Source organism: Mytilus trossulus, chromosome 1 (assembly GCF_036588685.1).
Source record: "Mytilus trossulus isolate FHL-02 chromosome 1, PNRI_Mtr1.1.1.hap1, whole genome shotgun sequence".
NCBI classification, from domain to species: domain Eukaryota; kingdom Metazoa; phylum Mollusca; class Bivalvia; order Mytilida; family Mytilidae; genus Mytilus; species Mytilus trossulus.
The window spans coordinates 48,002,582-48,023,787 of NC_086373.1; the positions used below are offsets into that span (position 1 = coordinate 48,002,582).

The 21,206-nt window shown below is 30.7% G+C and overlaps 1 protein-coding gene across 12 annotated transcripts in view; it reads left to right on the forward strand.

Moving 5' to 3' along the window:
- LOC134726026 (uncharacterized) overlaps positions 1-21,206 on the forward strand; it is a 95,801-nt gene that overhangs the window by 55,856 nt on the left and 18,739 nt on the right. For 8 of the 12 annotated variants that reach the window (XM_063590483.1, XM_063590392.1, XM_063590410.1 and 5 more), the window contains 11 exons: positions 3,087-3,098; positions 4,516-5,027; positions 5,386-5,576; positions 6,106-6,222; positions 6,671-6,812; positions 7,177-7,315; positions 8,000-8,213; positions 8,635-8,953; positions 9,557-9,782; positions 10,366-10,458; positions 12,641-12,781. In XM_063590483.1, the coding sequence (XP_063446553.1) occupies positions 3,087-3,098; positions 4,516-5,027; positions 5,386-5,576; positions 6,106-6,222; positions 6,671-6,812; positions 7,177-7,315; positions 8,000-8,213; positions 8,635-8,953; positions 9,557-9,782; positions 10,366-10,458; positions 12,641-12,781 (2,106 nt within the window). The remainder of the gene's footprint in view (positions 1-3,086; positions 3,099-4,515; positions 5,028-5,385; positions 5,577-6,105; positions 6,223-6,670; positions 6,813-7,176; positions 7,316-7,999; positions 8,214-8,634; positions 8,954-9,556; positions 9,783-10,365; positions 10,459-12,640; positions 12,782-21,206) is intronic. The other 4 variants (XM_063590400.1, XM_063590428.1, XM_063590476.1 and 1 more) reach the window with 2 other exon arrangements.

Here is a 21,206-nt window from a genome sequence, read left to right on the forward strand (position 1 = left end):
CAGGAATACCCAGGAATGGAACCTGAACAACCATTAGCAAAACCTTTAAAAAGTAGGGACTCAAAACAGGATCTGCATCAAGTCAATAGAGCTGATTACATTTCCAGAGCAATGACAGTTGGGAGAGGGGTCAACAATTTTGAAAAGGCAATAAAAAATCAAAGAGTGAATTCTTTAGCCAGTCAGGAATATTCATACCAACCAGAACCACCGCATAGTGAAAGAACAGAAATTAGTAGACGGCAGTCATATGCTTCAAATATTGTCAGTAGAAAAAGCTCTCTTCATCCACATGATGCTTTTCATGAGCCATATGGAATGGAAAGAGCATTATCACCAGCTGAAATGCCCCCTTCTGGGTTTATTGATCCAATGTCAAAACGAACTTCAATTCCAGTAATTAACGAACCAAGAAAGAAACCATTATCTTTAAGAATGTTAGGAAAACTTGGAACCTTGAAATCTGTGGACATTAAAATGGAGGAGCATAAGCCTTTTAGTGGCATTACTTTCAAAATGGTGGCAACAGCAATGACAAATTTTCTAACACAACAAAATTTCATACTGTCTGGGCTTGCACCAAAAATTTACAAACACAAACCTAAAATGAAATTTGATTGGGTGAAATTTCGTCATTTTGTTCAATCAACAAAAGCATTTGAAAATCCTGTGAATAGTGCTACTAGAGTGTTTCAAATGAAGGCACCACCTGTTGTGGCGGGTAAACAAATAGTTAACCAATACATGAGACACTTTCAGGAAATGGAAAATGAAAATGACAACAGTGAGTATGAAGAGAACAATGTTCTTCATCCACCAAATGGACCTAGAGGAAAATTTAGAAGGCATCGGAGGATGTCAAGGTCACAAGAGGATATACCTCATCATGAGAACCGTAACTTGTCTCCTTATCAAAATCAAAGATATAGACATGACAGCCATGTCTTGTCTCATCAGCCTCGATCTTTTGATGGTCCAAGTCCTGATAGGATAAAACGATATCCAATCATGTCAGGTGCCCGTAACATTGAAAGAACCAGGACCAGAACTTCTAGATATGATACAAATACTATGAGACGTAGACAAGATTATTCCCCATCACATCATGAGAGAGATCTTTCAAGGCCAAGAAGTTTTACCCAACAGGATTTCAACCATTTCCTTCATGAACAAGGTATTCACAATAACTATGAAGAATATGAAGACCCTGATCTTTATTACCATGGTAACTATGGACGACCACGTGATGATCAACCAGGAAGAGATGATGGGTATTGGGATGAAGATGATGAATCATCTGAAGATTTCGAACCTCTGCCTCCACGGCAACAAGAACTTCCACATGGGGAGAGATATAAAATGTTACCACAAGAGAATAACACAAGGAGGCACAGAGAAAGACATTCCCCAGGTCGCCATGGAAACATTGTGTATGATAGCAGTCCTGATGAGATTGAGAGACGTACTGATAGAAGCAGACGATCTTCACATAACATGTATAGTGACAGGAGTCCAGAGGCTGGTCAGAGAAAGTCCTACAGAAATCATGAAGGTTACTATAATGCTAGTCCTGAAGATGATAGGAGGGGTTACTTTGGTAGGCACAGTAGCCCTGAGACCTCCAGAAGAGATGTGGTCAATTTCAGAGGTCAAGACAGATCAAGAAGGGAGTTTTTAGATCCTAAATATGATGCTGATGAAATGCTGAATAGAAGAAGTTCATCAAAAGAAAGAAGTTCAAGATTGGACACTGAAAGGTCAAAAAGTAAGCACAAGATTTATGATCATGAGGCATTGTCTGGAAGAGATGCTAGTCCTAAGGAAAGAAAGAAGAAATATAAACATAAGAAAAAGAAACCAGATGCGCCAATGACACTGAAAGAGTACAACAAATGGAGGGATGATCAGAGTGATAGTGATGATACAGATAAAATCAATACAAAAGATATCAGTAAAGGCCTACAATGCTTGGACACATATGGAACCATGTTCAGAAATCAGCTTGTACTGGATGCCATTGCTGTTGAAGGTTTGTCCAAAGTCAATGTTGTCTGCAAAGTTCACAGGTCACAGTGATGCAAGGTCACTGCTCAATATAAGCAATCACATGTCTTAATTATCTGCATGTCATGATCGGTAAAGTTCACAGCTGAAAGAGATGAAAATGTTGTAATAACAACAGCATGTCACATGTTAATTAGTTATGCTCACTTTGAATAATTAATGAATATTTTATTTTATTTCAGAATGATATTCACTTGATGTTTTAACAATTATTTCATTTTATTTGATATGTATGCATGTTGTGGACTGAAAAATACAGCTGATTTTATGCATCTTTTAAACAACTTAATCCTTAGAAAAATATTCATTGAAAAGTGACAATGTTAAACAATCTGTAGTTGGGCGCATTACATTTGTGCCAATTTTTGAAAAATCCGATCTTTCATTTGCTCCACAAGGTTATAAATCATGGTCAATAGATTGCTAAGGATGCATGAAATATGCTCATATTCAGTTAAAAATTCTTGTATTTACTTATATCTTCTTTTATTGTCTACATTGAAGATATGAAGGAGTTGGGTTGGTTGAAGTACAATGATGGCTTGTACTTCTGTTTTCCCCTGTAAATCATTTATTAAACATTTTGTAAATGAAATACATTAACTTACTTGAACAAAAGCTTTCCATTTCAACTTCAAATACAATTTGTTTAGACACATATGTATATCATGTTTAAGAAGTTTGAATACAAATTCTTTGTCAATGCTTAGGCTAAAGAATTACATGAGGTCTGAACCAGGTTAAAATGTTAAATATCATTACCCAAACTTTTGCTTTTAAATAATTAAAAATTTAGTTTCAATAGATTACTTTAAATACAATAACCACAAATATTTAATTGGGATTTTTTTTGTTGATACAATTTCACTGGTGTTAATTCGTATGAAAAACTGCAGGTTTTGTTCTTTAAATCCATTCATATTGACCTTATTTTACTTATAACAATGTATACCAGGGATTATAAGTACATAAATACTTGTATAAACAAAGTTTTAAAAAGTATTTTTTATGATAATTTTCAGCGGATTCTGAGGGTAAGAACAATCGACAATGCATTTTTTTTTAATGTAGATCTAACCCTTTGGTTTTATTTTCCTCTAACAATGTTGACCATTCTGCACATTTCTATGTTTTACTATTTGTTTTGTTGTAACTAGGTTTTCAGTTTTACATTGTTGTTGTTTTTTCACAAGTAAAATAGTGCCAACTACATTCATATCCTCTTTCAAGGGGTCAGATCAATATTGTTTTCACTAAAAACTATCAAAAAATGACAGCTGTTTTAAAAAGTTAAAATTTATTTTGTATTAAAACTTGTTGAATTTGCTGCGCTGTAACAGCACTTAAATTTATTTCAAAACCAAGAAATGTTATTTTGGAATATTTTAAACCTAAATTTATAGGTCAAATTATTATTTAAGATTTTGAACCTTATATTGATGGCATTAATTATGCAGTATACTTTTTCAAGGTTTATCTCATTAGGCTATATGTTTTGGGTAATGACTTTGGATTAATTATTTATAAGAATTAACAATATGCGTGCTAATTAATTACCTGTTTGGACTTGGAAGTTTATCTGTTTGATTGATTGTATATAAGAGAACTATTAGAGCACATGTTTATGTTTATAATAATATCTCAATAAGAAACAGAAAGAACTGAAACTCAACATATATGGAGAACACTAAAGACTGAATTTCCTGATTTTCAATGTTTTGTATATCAAGTTTTTATTTCAAAGCTTTCAATTTATAAAGAGCTTTAATGCAATGAGAATATATTTGACCAGTTGCAACTTGCAAGACAGTTTATTGTGGTTAAGGGTACTTCTAATGAAGAGGTAGTAGATATTTTAAGCCTTTACACACCAACATACAAAATAATATTCAATTTGATAAAAAAAAAAAAGGCTGTTTTTATTTTTGCCTTTAATGTAGACTCCTTTTGCACTATATCTATTTTTAGCACATGCATGGTTTCTTGTCCTGTTTTTCATTGGTGTCGTAATTAATGTGTTTTTAGTCAGAAACAACATATTCAATTGATTTTTTTTATGCCCACATGTTTTGAGGGAAAAATTTCATTGTTTACATAGAGAATCACTGAATAAACTACAATGAGTTGATAAATAAATCATATTAGATTACCAAAAAAGGATACCAGGAATAGTATTGTTATTGGTTGCTTGCTGACATAACTGCTTTTGTTTATTGATATAAACTTTAATCAGCCCCTTTTTGTATTGTGTTCCCCTATGTCATCAAGGGCTTTTTATAGCTTAACATATGGTATGGTTTTTTGTCATTATTGAAAGACATTCTATGACATTGTTGCTTGTTTCATTGTTGCCTCATTGGCAATCATACCATATCTCCTTATTGTAAAATCAACAGAGATCAGTATAAGGATATTTAAGCTCTCTAATCATCTTATATTTTTATTTTTTAGACCAAAGCAGTATGACAGATGATTCAAAGAAACCTCCAGGGGGACGTTCTAGGCAAAGACTAGCTTCTATGTCAGAGGAATCTGAAAGTGAAAGTGAAAGTAGTGAAACTGATTCTGATTCTGAAACCTCTGAAACTGATACAGAAACAGAAACTGATGATTATGCCCTCCCCAGTGAAGGAAGTATGGTTGTCATGGATGCACAGAGACCATATGATGAGGTCAGAGTTCAAAGACGTGAGAGAGAAATTGGTAGAGGTAGCTCAAGGAGACTGAAGGAATATGAGGGTGTTGTTGAAAGAAAATCTGAATATTCTCCAAGACCTCCAGAAACTCCAAAATCCAGCCGTCATTCTGGAGGTAGAAAGCAGCGATTGGCTCTTCTTGAAGTCCAGGATGAGGTTGAACTAAATAGTAGTACTGTAGATGGCAGCTTTGTTGAAGAACGACGGGTGGCTGTCCCTGGTGACAAGTTAGGGGCCAGCAGAAGGAGAATTATTGATGAAGGACAGGTAAGTTTTTAAAATAATGAAGAAATAAGGACCATAGAAAAAGTTGTCAGAATGAAATTTTATAAAAGTTATTGATGAAAGATAACAAGATTGTAAGGATGTTTGCCCTCTCATGTTTTCCCCTTTTCTTATTTTAGATTATATTATGATGTGCATTTATGATATTTTGTCCACCAGCCTTTAATTTTCTCCAAACTCAGCCAAAAAACTTAAATCTCAATTACTATTAGTTTAAAAATTATTGTGTGCATTTGATATTGCAATTGTTGAAGAATGAACAAGTATTAGAGATTTAATTATTGCCATATAAGGGAAAACTGCTTATGACAACAATGAGCAAATAATGTGTATTTTTCAGATGATAACTAGTGATGGAGATGGAATCCTTCCAGCGCCCTCTATTAGTGTTGAAAGTCGTGGTAAGAATGGTCTCCGTGTGTGTTGGAAGAGATCTACAAAAGGAGTAGACCCTAAATATAAACTGTTGCTGCATGTTGTCAATATTGTTGGGACAAAGTTTGCTAAAGAAATCAATAATAGTGATATCAGGTAAGTTTTAATTAATTTCCACATGTTTCACAGAAAGATAAACTAGACCGGTTATTATTTGTGGATTGTACAGTCAGACCTCTTTATGAAAATCATGAGACATACTTGTGAACCACATCAACAAATAACAACCACTGCACAACAGTTGAAATGTCTGTTTTATACAAATTTTGCTGTATGATCACATACAGGATACATGGGGTCTTCTACGAAATATATTTACCATGAACTATTTTATACTACAAAATTTTATAGCACCTACTATTTATTAACATTTGCCTATGAAGTGCCTCCATAGACCCTCAAATGATTATTTTTAATTATTTTTAATGAAACACCTTAGCTAGAAATGTACCATTTAAGTTGATAAAATTATCTTCCAGGTTCTTTGGTGGCATACAAGCATTATTTATCATTAATTCAAATATGAATTTATCTTACAGAGATTTTATTGGGGGAATTTTTTTAATATGTTAAATTATAATGGTTATCTGGAAAAATTGATGTACATTTTTTATATTTTTTTCAGTTTTGAATGTAACTTGGTTGAGCATAATAAGCCAGTGAGAGGCTTACAACATTGTTGGAATGTTATAGATAAAGATAGATGTGATATAAAAGGATTGGTTTCTGGTATGACCTACAGGTATTTACATTTTATCAATCAGCAGATGTGATATCTTCTTTTGTGAAGTTGAAAATACTGTGGATTCATTTATTTTCAAGGATACCTATTTTCCTGAATATTTGATTGTGTGATTTACATAAGTGCACATACAACCCTATAACCTATAATCAATAATCACTAAATCAACAAAATTCAAGAATGAAAATGAATCCACAGTATTAACACCAACAATCAATCAAATTTGTATTTATATATATAAATACAACTTTTAAATAACCTGTCCCTGAAAACAAAAGTCTGACTGCATTTCACTTATTTACACTTTTTGCTTTCAGTATATAGATGTAATATATGATTGATAAATAGTTGAATGAATAATGAAGAGATAAGGTCTTAGAAGTTGCAAATTGTTTCCCAAATTTAATATCGAATGCTGGTTTATAATTTTACATTTTATTTATTTCAGGGTGTATGTTATTGCCAATTATACAATGTTACATGGAGAACAGCCATGTGAAATACAGACCTCTTCATCTGTCATCTATTATACCACTGTTGGACCACCACGTGCACCTAAACTAAAGATTGTCAGTGTAGATATGTACCAGGTAAGGGCAACTCCATTAGAACGGATAGACAATGGTCCACAACACTTCAAGAAATACTAAGCCCTGATAAATACAAATTCAATAAAATAAAAACAATATTTGTAGATATCAACTGGTAAATTGTGGTTGAGTCATATATTATATTTCTTTTAGAGCTTATATTTTAGCAATTTATTACTTAGATTTGAAATTTAAAGTTATTCACTTTTGTGCAGATGTTTAAAAAAAGACAGAAAATCCTCAAAATCAATATGAAGCACTTTTATTCTTTGAAAGTTTTAATTTTATGGAGCAGATGTAAAAAGCACAAGTTTATAATGATAGATAATTACAATGATTACATTTTCTTTCTTCTTTATTTTAGGCTTTGATAGAATGGGATCAACCAAGTTTCCACAAAGATCTACAGATCAAAGGATTCCAGATTTATGTAGATAATAAACCCTTAGGTAGAGTGAGGAATAAGGACACCAGACAAATGCTGATCAACAATATGGTGGCAGGTAAGAGTTGTCTTTCCTTTTACTTAGTTTTTATGATGAATTCAATCTGAAAAGAATTAGTATGAGTCAAGGAAACATTAAAATAAACCCTACATACATGTAATGAATTTATCAATAGGTAATAAAGATATGTGTATCACATGCATGGGAACACATTATCAAATACAGACTAGATGAATAGAGTTATCTCCCATATGTCTCTAAAAGATTGAAAATACTATTTTCTTGTTTAAAAACAAATCACCAGTAATTCAAATCATATTGATTATGTACGATTGAACTATTTACATATCTGACTGAATTTAGTTTCTTGAAACCTGCACTTTATGTTTCCTAGTTCTAAATTTTGTTGAAATCCAGACATTTTTGTCCTCTGTCACCAACATCTTTATTTCTGACCCATTTGTGTTTAAATGTATTTTTATCATTTGTAATATTTTTTATCTTAAAACTATTGACTTTATATTCAAAACCAAATGTGGACCCTTCTTAAATTACTCCTTTGGTAAGTGATTTCATACACATCTATTTGTTAGTAGAATAATGAATAGGTTTTTTTCCGTTGTACTACATATTCTGTTTTCTTCTCAATAATCATATTGAATTCAATGCTATTTCAGTAATGATTTATAATCTTATTTGACATTTTGAAGTTATGCCTTCCTTATGCTTTCTTGATTATAGGTAGAACTATGAGTGTTTATGTTGTGGCTGTTGCCCAACAAGGTGGCATCGAAAGTGAGCCTTCACGTAAACTTCACATCACATGTCCAAGGAGGCCACCTGCAGTTGCAATTACCCAGCAACCCTCACATAAAGCAGGATGTGTGTTAATTTCCTGGAACAGACCAGAAGGACACACTTATTCTTCTAATGAAGAGGATATTTCTTTATATGGGTAGGTAATGAATGGGTAGTTATAGCTCTAGGTTACATATGAATATTTTAGTTTGGTTTCAGAAGATTTTAGTTGGGTGTAAAACATTGACCAAAATACATTTTGTATAATAAAAATTACAAGCACAATCAATTCTTACAAAAAGAAGCATTTAATTCTTATATTTTATTTTTATGCTTCAGCCATGAAACTATTAGCTAATCAACCATGAAACTATGACCTAATCTAACAGCCTTGGTTAATAAAATTTAATGTTGGAATACCTTGGGATTCCTTTCAGTCTATTAAAAGAAGGGATTCTGACATATGAATTATACATCTAATGTGATTATTAATGCTTTTAACAAAACCCAATAAGGAAACATTTCATTTGTTTTTAGTCACTAAATTTTTTTCAGTCAAGTAATTTTTATTTTTTCAGAATTTATGTGGATGGTAAATGGTATGGAAAAATCACAGCAAGTAAAGCCAGCAATCGTAATGGCTACCAGTACTATTTGAATGACCTTCCCCCTGAACAGACACATGACATCAATGTCAAGGCCATTGCTGGGTTTAATAGAGTTGACCCTGACAGTTCCCATGTCTTCTCACTCAGTGATAGTCCTATGTCAAACTCACTACCTGTGTCAGCCCCTGCAGCCCCTAAATCTCCAAAACTTATGCTTGAAGGGCTTCACACAGATGGTATAGATGTCAGTTGGCAGGCTCCTCAGCAGTTTGGTGATGCTTCAATATCTGTAAGTTAGCATTTTTAAAAGAATAAATTAAAATTTGGAAACTGCTGGTTTTAAAGATAATTGCATTTTTGTTACATTTTGATTTCTATAATACTCAAAATTGAATACAACACTTCATATGGTCTTCAATTTTATTTGCTATGGTCTACATGTTTCGCCTGCATTTTTTATTTCTAGTAAAGAATGAAAACAATTATATACTGTACCTTTGTCCTCAGTTGCAGTTGTTGAACTGTGGATTCATTTGTTTTCTTGGATAATGTACCTATATCCATACACTGGGAAACAATTATGTTTTCAGCAACATTTGGTGTTATGTTGTTGCTATAGTCAATTGAAAAGCCTGAAAAAGCTTTGTAATTCTTTGAACCTTTGACTTATACATGTACTTACAAAATCCACAAAATTGGTATCCAACAAACAATAATGAATCCACAGTAGTCCAGTTCTTTTTAATACATTAAAAACGATGAATTAAGTTCAAACTTTTATGAAGTATATCTAAAGTAAATTAATTGAACTTTTTATTTATTTGGCATCACGTTTCAAGAATTTTTTTTTTGACAATAACAGATATTCAACTTACAAATACAAAAATTTTAGGGCTATCAAATGTTGAAGAATGGGAAACTTTATGGATCTATAATACCATCAGATGTCAATAGTTTACGTATCAGAGATATTACACTGGGAGAAAAGATACAACTACAGTTGATAGCCTTGACCGACCATCCTGTCGGTAAAAATGAGAGACGCCATGAAATACATGGAGACAGGGATTCTGGGATTGATGGATCAGGACAACCAGAGGATAGAGGAACTTCTAGTGGTAGGTATTTTTTAACAAAATGCTCGTAATTTTTTTTTTTATCTTGTAAAATTATTTTACTTCAGATTTATTCATTTTTTTCTTGAATTGAAAACAATTATTGATGATATGATTTGATTTTGATTTTATGTGTTTTAACGCCACTTTGAAGCATAGCTTTTGGGCTATTTTTTGGCAGCCAGTTTTTATAGGTTGAGGAAGCTGGAGTGCCCCAGGAAATGAGAACTGACAATCCTAGTCGATTAAGATTGGAGTCAAGTGCACCAAGACAAGCGGGGTTGGAACTCAAAAACTGAGTGTTGACTGGCTAGTGATTACAGTAGTAACTACTTAGCCCATTCGGCCAAAGAGGCCCATATGTTTCATTTATGAACATTTGCTTTTAGGAGTATCTTTTCTTTAATATTAGGTCTTACATATTTTGGGCACCACAGAAGATATGCATGAAACTTTGCACATTTAGTGTTCCAAAAATAGAAATATACATATCACATTATATATATAGTTAAAAATAGAACACTTATTCAAAATTCAATTTTTCAATTTTTTTAAACACATCTTTTTTTATTTATCTTTTATCTAGCACGCTTTGATAAACAAAAAATGATTTTGTTTACACAAGATATATTATCTAATGGGTCTAACGGATGGCCTTTGGTTGATACTAACATCAGTGGTAATTTGTAGAGCTAAACAATTGTAGAGTAGTAGTCTGAGATGTCTTCCTTAAATGCTTATTACTCATATAAAGTATATGTATCTTTGATTTTTGCACTTTCAGCTATACATATATAACATATGGTTGCATATCAAAGTTTTTTTTCTATTTAAGGATGTACTGGAGGCAGGTTTAGGAATATGTGTTAGATGTTAGGACTCTTAGGATTTTTTCTTACAATACAGATATTTTTACCCCATAACACCCATTTTTTCTCTATACATAACACTTTAATAGCTCATAAAAAATTTAAACACATTCTTGATTTCTTTTCTTGCAATTTGAGACCAAAATAATATCAATGCAAATATAAGGTAAATGTCGAAATTGGCCTTTTCCCATCATTTTTAAAAAACAAAACATCTTGAAAAAGAGCTCCATAACCTTTTAATATTTAAAAAGCTTATTTTGTCATTACTAATGCTCTTCTGCGTTATAGTATCAATTTTAATTTCTACATTTTTTTTAAATTTTACCTAAGTACATCCTTAAATCGAGCTTTGTGCTAGATTGACAGAGTCTATATTCAACCCCAACAGGATAAAAAGTACATGTTATTATTTTATTCAACATACACATTAATAAAATTCAATGCACCAGCAATAAGGTCTAAATGGCCCTTGTCTTAGAAAAGATGCAAGTGAATTGATCAGAGACTACTGGTATTTTAGATTTGCAATCCAGACCTAATTCCCAAAACTACAGAGGACACCCACTAAGGAGTTTCTTGATTTGGTAGAGGCACATGATCATGTGGTGTGATTTTTGTCGAGCCTTCAACATTTGTTGCAGAAAGCTCGACATAGGGATAGTGATCCGGTGGCGGCGGCGTTAGCTAACTTTTTAAAAGCTTAATATTTTAGAAGGTGGAAGACCTGGATGCTTCATACTTTGTATATAGATGCCTCATGTTACGAAGTTTCCATCAGTCACATGTCCTTGACCTCATTTTCATGGTTCAGTGACCACTTGAAAAAAAGTTCAGTTTTATTTGACCTAGACCTCATTTTCACTATTCATTGTTCAGTGTTTAGTTTTTTGTGTTTTGGTCTATTTTTCTTAAACTATAAGTAACTATATTTGTTGTATGGAAGCATTGTTAGCTGTACATGTCTGCCTGGCATGGGTCATCTGACCTTGACCTCATTTTCATGGGTCTTTATGTAGTTATCTTGGTTAATGTTAAGTTTATGTGACAGTTTTTAATAAAGCTTTATACTTAGGAAAATCAACATAATATCAATGATTAGTAAAGAAGGCAAGACAGTTCAGTGTGTGCACTCTTGTTACAATATATCCTGAAAGTTAACATTATTTGTATAAAATGTAATGTTTTGTGCTTTTCCCTATGTATTATGCTAGCTTTTACCCATATACACAATTTATTAGAAATTTGAATGTGCATGCATGCTGTTATAACTAGATTTTATGGCTAATTAGCTGTAGCTTACGGGTTTGCAAATCTGTTGATCTGAATTTTTTGTTTTGAAAAGAAAAAAAGTGTTTGGAAATTTTTCTCTTAAATCTGCAATTGTTCAGGCTATCTTTCTTATATAACCACTACCCATGAGATATTTATAGGAATGTCTTCCCATCCCATTTCCGCTAATCATTTACAATTTAATCTTGTACAGCCCTGAGGTCATAACTGGGGATGCAAAAGAAATAAAAAATAAACATCTTCTGATTCTCTCTGCTTGTGCCTTATTTTGGAGTAAAAATAATACTTATACCTTGTTCTTATGTTCATAATTTGTGTAAAGAGACAAATGAGAAGCTCTAAAGTCTTGTTTTTGGAGAAAAAAAATGCTGTAAAACTCACAGACTCTTAAATAGTACATGTCAATATAACTGACTTTATTTTTTTTTTAATTTCTAGTAATAATTTTAAATGCATGAATTTCAGTGTCTGGGCTTTCTTAAGAAATGATAAAAAAGACTCATGATTATTATAGTAAATATTATCCAGATATTTCAAAATGGGAAAGAGGAAACCACTTACCTTAAATAGATCATCTACCTGTATTTACCTGTAAAATAATGGGCATACATGTAATCAAAAGATGGGCACAATGAAATGAAACAGTTATGCTTGCAAATTGTAATGCATCAATATTTCATACATAATAAAATTTTGCAGATTTGTTCCTTGGTGATCGATATGCTGGTTGCAGACCTGGTGCTAAGTTGACGGTTCATTACACAGGCCTTGTCCTACCTCCATCAGCAGTCTGGTGTGAACAAGTGTCAGGACACTCAGCATTGATTGTTTGGAACAAAGGTAAGCAATCTATACTTTATCTTATTTTTTGTTTTACGTTTCACCATCACCAGTTGGTTGACTGTATGGAATATCTGTTACAGATGACAATAGATATGTTACAATTGACTGTATTATCTCAACCACAATCTGTCCTCTTTTCCTTGATGATGACAAGGCCCAATCTGCAAATCTTTACCTACCATGTGCAATTTTCTATCTTTGCAAAATTTTGCAAAATTATACAAGAGTTATCTGTTTTATGGACAGAGTTCTCTTTTTGGGGGAATTGCTTGGATTTCAATAGCATACCCGGTAGAACCAATCTTAAAAGAGGTATTTATATAGCGTAAATCAGTTTATATCTGCTAGTGATTTATTTTTGTGTCCTTAAAGAGAAAAAAATCATGTGAATATAATATTTGCAAATATATCAAACATGGATGTTCTTTTTATATACTTTAGAGAGAAAGTTAAGAAATCACTAAATTAAATATATATTTATTAGAAAACAGTTCAAAAAGGCTTAGCAGGAAAGAAACTGCAATAACTAGTTGGTTAACAGAGTAAGAATTTAAAATTTTGCAGGAGAAATTTTATATCCTGCACTTTTGAAACACATTTTGCGCTGGTAAATTTCACAGTCCACCGACCATATCAAATGATAGTGTGAGTTGGGCATCTGTGTACTATGGACACATTCTTGTTTTGTAAAATTAGGTCTGTTGCACTTGAAATAATTATTTGACTATAGAGTTACATTGGTCTTGATTTAGATAATGGTACTTCAAGCATGCTCTTTTTTTGTACAACCTTGTAATATGAGTTCCTATTGTTAGATGAATATTTTAAATGATAATAGATATATATAACATATAAAAATAAGGAGATTTGGTACGATTGTCAAGAACTCAGTTCATTACAACCTTTTTTGTGCATGAGTGAAATTAGCAGGGGAATAAAATGTGCCTTACAGACACTGTGTAACACAGAATACTTGAGGGGGAAACAACAAATATTGTTCACTCATTAAATTAAAAAAAAATGTATCCTTATAAGTTTGATATAAATCTGTTGTCAATTTTTTTTATTTTCATTATATTTTCTACATAAAAGGATTTCTATCTGAGCTTTAATGATAAATACTTTTACCTTTCAAGTTCTGCAAGATATTAAAACTACTTCTATCCTAAAAGATTTACACGAAAAATGATTTTTATTGGATATAGAAGCACCCATATAACTTGTAATCTGTTTACGACTAAATACCCACTCAAATACATATCTTATAGACTTTTCAAAATAAAATCTGATATGACCCTTGTTATTATCACAGATGATTTCTACAATATGTAGATATATATTGCCACTTTAACAGAATGTGTTGAGTTAGCAAACAATAAGTATTCATCTAGATTTAGTATTGTTTGATATCATAAAATCTCAAGAATGATTTATTTTTAATCTGATCCTTATGTTCAACAATTTAAGCATTTTGAAGGGCTAAGATAACAACGCTATTTCAAGAGATTGCTGATGTATTTATTTTAAGGTTAAATTTTAAAAGATTTAAAATCTTTCCTATTGAATTTTTCTTTAAAGCTTATAAAAAAAAGTAAAGTTCTAAAATTTATGTTTAAAAACCGTCTATTGTTATTGCTAATTTATATGTGGTGATTTAAGAATTTTAAAAACTAGTTTATCAAGATTTACTCAAACTGATCTGATCGAAAGATTTTTCTTTTTAACTATACAGTGCAGTAAAATTGGTTCAAAGTTATGTTATTCCTTTTTTAGCTCACCTGGCCCAAAGGGCCAAGTGAGCTTTTCTCATCACTTTGCGTCCGTCGTCGTCGTCGTCCGTCGTCGTCGTCCTGCGTCCGGCGTTAACTTTTACAAAAATCTTCTCCTCTGAAACTACTGGGCCAAATTAAACCAAACTTGGCCACAATCATCATTGGGGTATCTTGTTTAAAAATTGTGTCCGGTGACCCGGTCAACCAACCAAGATGGCCGCCATGGCTAAAAATAGAACATAGGGGTAAAATGCAGTTTTTGGCTTATAACTCAAAAACCAAAGCATTTAGAGCAATTCTGACATGGGGTAAAATTGTTTATAAGGTCAAGATCTATCTGCTCTGAAAATTTCAGATGAATCGAACAACCTGTTGTTGGGTTGCTACCCCTAAATTGGTAATTTTAAGGAAATTTTGCTGTTTTTGGTTATTATCTTGAATAATATTATAGATAGAGATAAACTGTAAACAGCAATAATGTTCAGCAAAATAAGATTTACAAATAATTCAACATGACCGAAATGGTCAAATGACCCCTTTAGGAGTTATTGCCCTTTATAGTCAATTTTTAACCATTTTTCGTAAATCTTATTAATCTTTTACAAAAATCTTCTCCTCTGAAACTACTGGGCCAAATTTAACCAAACTTGGCCACAATCATCATTGGGGTATCTAGTTTAAAAATTGTGTCCGTTGACCCGTCAAACCAACCAAGATGGCGACCATGGCTAAAAATAGAACATGGGGTAAAATGCAGTTTTTGGCTTATAACTCAAAAAACAAAAGCATTAAGAGCAAAACTGGCTTGGGGTTAAATTGTTTATCATGTCAAGATCTATCTGCCCTGAAAATTTCAGACAAATGGATAGTCAATTTTTAACAATTTTCATAAAATTTGTAAATTTTTACTAACACTTTCAACTTCCTATATTTTACATTAAAAATAAGGTTTTTTTTCACTTAGAATTAAAATATTTTTTTCATCAGTTATTCAAAAATTTATTATATTTCTTTAAATAATCGATTATTTTGTTGGTACTTTCTTCAAAAGCTAGACAAAATATAGAATTCATTGTTTTAAACTTCCTTTATCATGTTCCAATAATCTTATAGAGACGATATTATCACTTCAGATAGAAACAATAGCATATTATATTATCATATTAAAATATCGTAAATCGTAGTCATTGTATGGAACAGACAATGCTACAAATGGTAGCTATGTTCACACGATGGTATAATGTTTCTATTGATAGATAGGTACTTATTTCGGCTGTCGTGAATTGATATATATTTATTTGTCCCTTTGTAAAAAGACGTTTACTCAATTGAAATTTGATGGTATAATAAATAGTGGGTGCTCTCAAACTACAATTTAGTGGCCGATAAAGTGAGAAATGATTTAAAATTAATAATGTGTCACTCAAATTTTGTTTGTTGTTTCCGAACATAATTTTAGACGGATTTCTGATGTATTTGCACTGGTATTGTGTTTGGTACAAAGGATTTATAGTGTTACGATGGATCAATATTGAAAAGGTTATATCCACGTCAGGTACAATCTTGTGAAGTATGCATACTTATGCATTTCTTTGGATTTAACATTCACCGTGGATAATGTGATTTTTCTCTGGATTTTCATCTATAATTTTGTATAAAATGTCAGAAATTTGGTAAGTTTTATGAAATTTTATTTTATGAATTCCATGGTTCACTGATCACATTTTGACTGCTTGAGTAATGGGACACATTTAATTATAAGTCATTTAATTTCAATTTAGGTAAATAATTATTGATAATTATGTAAAATGATACATATAATTTAGAGATGTAAAAATATAAGGGCTGATGCACCAAAAGTTTTTGGACTTTATATTGTCTAATGGAATAAGTTGGAGGAATAAAGCTAATATTGATTTTATGTGAAATTTTTTCTCCCTTATAATGCAGTAAAATATAGATGAAAGCAACAAATGATTTTGAAACTATAAACTTTAGCTAAATATTATAAAAGGATTTGTTAATATATAACTCTGAAGTGTGACATTTTGGCAAAATATTTGAAAGTAAGAAAAGATTATTTATTTTTTAAAGAAACCACATGTATGCAACTTTTCTGTCAAGTTCCTCTCGCTGTTGTCCAGTATTTTGCTACAGATGATAGCAATATTTGGATTTCTTTACTTGTATTTTGTATAGGAATATCTGTATAAAAACACATGTGCAAATCATGACACTACAAAAGTATTATCTTGAAGTTAAATACAATTTAAATGTTATGTAATAAGTTTAGAAAAAATTGGGGTATATTTTCTTTAGCAATTTGGGAGACTACCTGATCTTTATATTTTCAAGAGTTGAACAGATAAAAGATATGGGAACCAGTCTAGTAAACTTTGATTCATATGTTGGTTTCCTAACAACCCAGTTAGACTAGTTCTGGTTATTAAAACCTCCTGTTTATCGGTATTGATCTTAAAACAAGAAAATTAAATTTTTAATATTGATTAATTTGTAGTGTTAACATTTTGCAGATTACTTTTTATCTTTCAAATTGTTAAGTTTTAATAAAGTCTGAATTATAAACAAATTAATATAAATCCATATCTCAAACTAGAAAAGCTGTTGATGTTATGGTATTTGATTTTGTAAACATGTTTAGAAAAAAAACAAAGCAAGTTTAAAAGCAAGATTAAAAGCATAATATCGTAAAAGATGGAGGATGGGATGAAAAGGGAAAAACAAGGGAAAAAATATAAAATCATTTAGAATATTAATCTTTATATATTATTAGAAAAACACACTGTTAGAAGACTGTTTGATAATTGTTTGCTTAAAATCCAGTAGCAAATATTACATGCATGTTCACTTCAGGAATTTAGTAAATTGAATTTCGAAATTCTGAATGACAATGTTATGATAATGTATTTTCAAAATCAAGTTGATATAAGTTAAATAGATTGGAAAAAGTTATTATCATGTTTGTGTTTTCTTCATTTCAAATGAGTATCAATATAGGAAGAATTTGTATGAGTGCCAATGTGACAACACTCAATCCAAGTCACACTTTATAAAAGTAAATCAAAAAATGTATAGGTCAAGGTAAAGTCTTCAACACAGAGCCTAGGCTCACACCAAACAGCAAGCTATAAAGGACCCCAAAAATTACTAGTGTAAACCATTCAAACTGGAAAACCAACGTTCTAATCTGTATAAGAAAAATATAAATTCCATATCTTTTTAATAGAACATTGAGCATGTTTAAAGACCTGTCTTCATCATGATTTACTAATTCATTTTTGCTTCATTTGGCCTGTTAATGTTATGAAAACTTTAAACAGTTAAATATCCACCTCACAGTATTTACCTAAAAAAATAGCCAGGAGTTATTTATCAGTCTTTGTATTGGAAACAAACTGCAAACAGTCCTACTTGTGAACATTTGTTAATATTTATATTAAAATCTATATTGCATAGTTGATTTAATTTTGACGTTAATTGATTTTTAAATAGGAGTTTTATATACATGTCTTGTGATGTACTTCATTTATGAATTAACAATCAACTTTTGTTGCTGTGTAATACGAATCAATAGGGTTTCAAAATTCTTTGTACTTTTCAGTTTCATTTAAAAAAGTTTTCTAACCCATTTAATAACAAAAAAAGACCATTAATCGAATTGAACATAGAAGTTGATTCAAATCATGCTGTTTTGATCATTAATTTATGTGTACTGATAAACTACTTGATGGTTGCCTTATATTTTCTGTTGTGGTTTTAAGATAGTCTTATTGACATAGGAAATTTTACTAAGTGAAATCGGTAAGAAATAATTTGATAAACATATAGATTTTCAGTCTGTAAATTTGTATTAAAAGGATTAATTAGTCTTTCTTAAAGTTATGGATGAGTGATTCTGAATACTAAATCAATGTATTGAATGATGGTAAGAACTAAATTTGAAATATATAAAAACCTAAGTTTGGCAAAATTCAACCAGTATCCTTATTTTTTGCATATCTTATGTTAATTTTAAAGCATTTGTACATTCGCCTAAATTGGAAAATGAGGGGAAAACTACTGGTAGTCCCTTTATCTTAGATAATCTCCGTCGTTGATTAATAGAATAGTTGTATGTTTTCCGTAAAATATGTTGTTTGTTTGCTGTCTCATCGATGTTTACCGAACACTTTCCTAAGGAAATTATATGTTTTTCATATTCACACATATTTGATAAAAATGATATTTATATAATCATAAATTTCAATATTTAATTCTAAACACAAAGTCATTGTATGGTGGGTGGACTCCAGGTTAGAAAATAATTTTGATTTCTGAAGCCAGGTAGAATGTAAATAGTTAAATGTTGAAATTGAATGCACCTTTAGGTGTAGATATTTTCCTTTAGAATTTGACGTATTGATTTAAATCAAACTGAAAATAAGATGTTCTCAAGTGCTTGAAAGATCCTTTTCAATATAGAATCATAAAATCAAAGGACTAAATAAGATTTAGAAATAGGTATATTTGCATTTCATATTTTACCAAATTTATTGTTACACCCATTTGAAATAGGTCACAAAAAAATCAATTGAAAAGAAATAATATACTGTTGAGCATGAAATCTAGAAAAAAGTTTTAATTCTTTATAGAAATTTTAAGGTTAATATAAGAAATTATGTATTTTATTGGTGCAATGTATACATGACCAGGGCAGAAAGATTTTAATATTTGAATTTAAAAAAAAAACACACTTTTTATGCCTTATACCAGTACATGTATTCACAAATATACTTGTATTTATATGAAGAATTTTTTTTTTATACCAGTTTCAAAAAGATGATTGTCACCAAGCTTAGCTCAAATTTCTTAACAATTCCAAATCGTTCATGTATTTTTGACAATATAAATATATTTTTATCCTTATGTTTTGATAGATCCCATAAATTTTAATTTTGGTCTTTGTTTTACAAAGAATTGTAAATTTCTGGAAATTTGACCACAAAGTGAAACCCAGTGAATGAGAAGTGGAATATTATACCAGGATACAATATTTATATAGTACTCAAGTATTGCATATGTTTATTTGCAGAACTGTATAAAGGCTGGTTTATATTAGTTAAAACGAATATATCTTCTGGTAAATTATAAAGTTGATTGTAGATTGAGGACAGAAATTGCAAGAGAAGTTCATGTAGGAAAGGGGGAAGTGGGAATTGGCAACCCATTGTCCTACCTTTCTTTGTTTAAACCCCAAAACTTCTTCATGGAAAATGATCTAATATCTCTTCAAATCCTTTCTTAAGACTATTTGGTATGGAACCCTATTATAATTGATCATTATTAATATAGAAAAAGAGAGAAAATACAATAGAAAATTTAGATGCCTATTGGTTGTTGAATGAAGGGCTTTAAGCTGTCATTGATAAATTTTGACTACCATGTCTTTGTGATCATGTATCCTGATGTTTATGTACACATACATGTATTTATATCTAATTACTATGTACATGTAGAAATACCTAGACAAGAATTACCTTTGGAAAGGATCAACGGGACAAGCATCCCTGTTCCAGGTGATCATACATATACCCAAGATCAGGGATAATGCTTTGAATCTAATAAATAACTTTGTATTATTTTGAAGTTCTAAAATATAAGATTGCTCCGTTTGTATTAAAAATAAACCTACTTGTATTCACATACAGTTGATCTTATTATCTCAAAATTCCTATTATCTTGAAAAAATTGTCTTTATCTAAAGAATTTATTGTTATTTTGAATTTCGCAACACTTGAACTACATCTGACATAGGCATTTGCATAGTTGCATTAAACATTTTTCTTAAGATGTTAAAATTTTCATGAACTTCTTTGATTGTCAGTAATGGCGAATATTACAATCGCCATATACATTAATTCTTCAAATCTCAAGAAAAAAAAATTGAATTGACATTGAGATATTAAACAAGAATTGTCTGTATTTGAAAATACTTTAAATAGTTGCTTATTTATAGATATCCATTGCATAAAATTAACAAAAAGATGCATAAAACAGTATAAAATATTTTATAACATTATAAAAAGGTTTGCTTGATTTAATGATGTTTAACTAATCTGTCCTATTTGATGGTATATGTAGACTGCTGATTTAATCAGGAAATTTTCTAACAAAATATTTAATTCAAATGCATATCATGTTTTGATACAGATATAAAATTTATATTATGCATAACCAAATGCAGAACTGAAAAAAATTATTCATACCAATATTAAGCTATAAATCATTGCTTTCATATCCTGGTTTTAATTTTTGCTTCGTCTTTTAAATAAAAGCTGAAACATTTACTGTTTTAAAAATATGGAATTATCACAGTTCAAAGACATTTAGTAATTCAAATTCAGAAAAGATTTTTACATTTAACTTTGTTTTGATGCCTCTGATTTGTATTTGATGTTTCATGTTGACAGAAACCGACTATCTAACGAAAGTAAACATGGATGATGAGCAATTAATTCAATATTTTTGACGAAAATAGATAAATTGTCAATAGAAGTCTTAAATCTGTTTGATTAAACACGAGTTGTTGAGTACAATATTCATGTCATCTTGCCGTTTAAATGGAAAATCTTAATTATATTACAAAATTT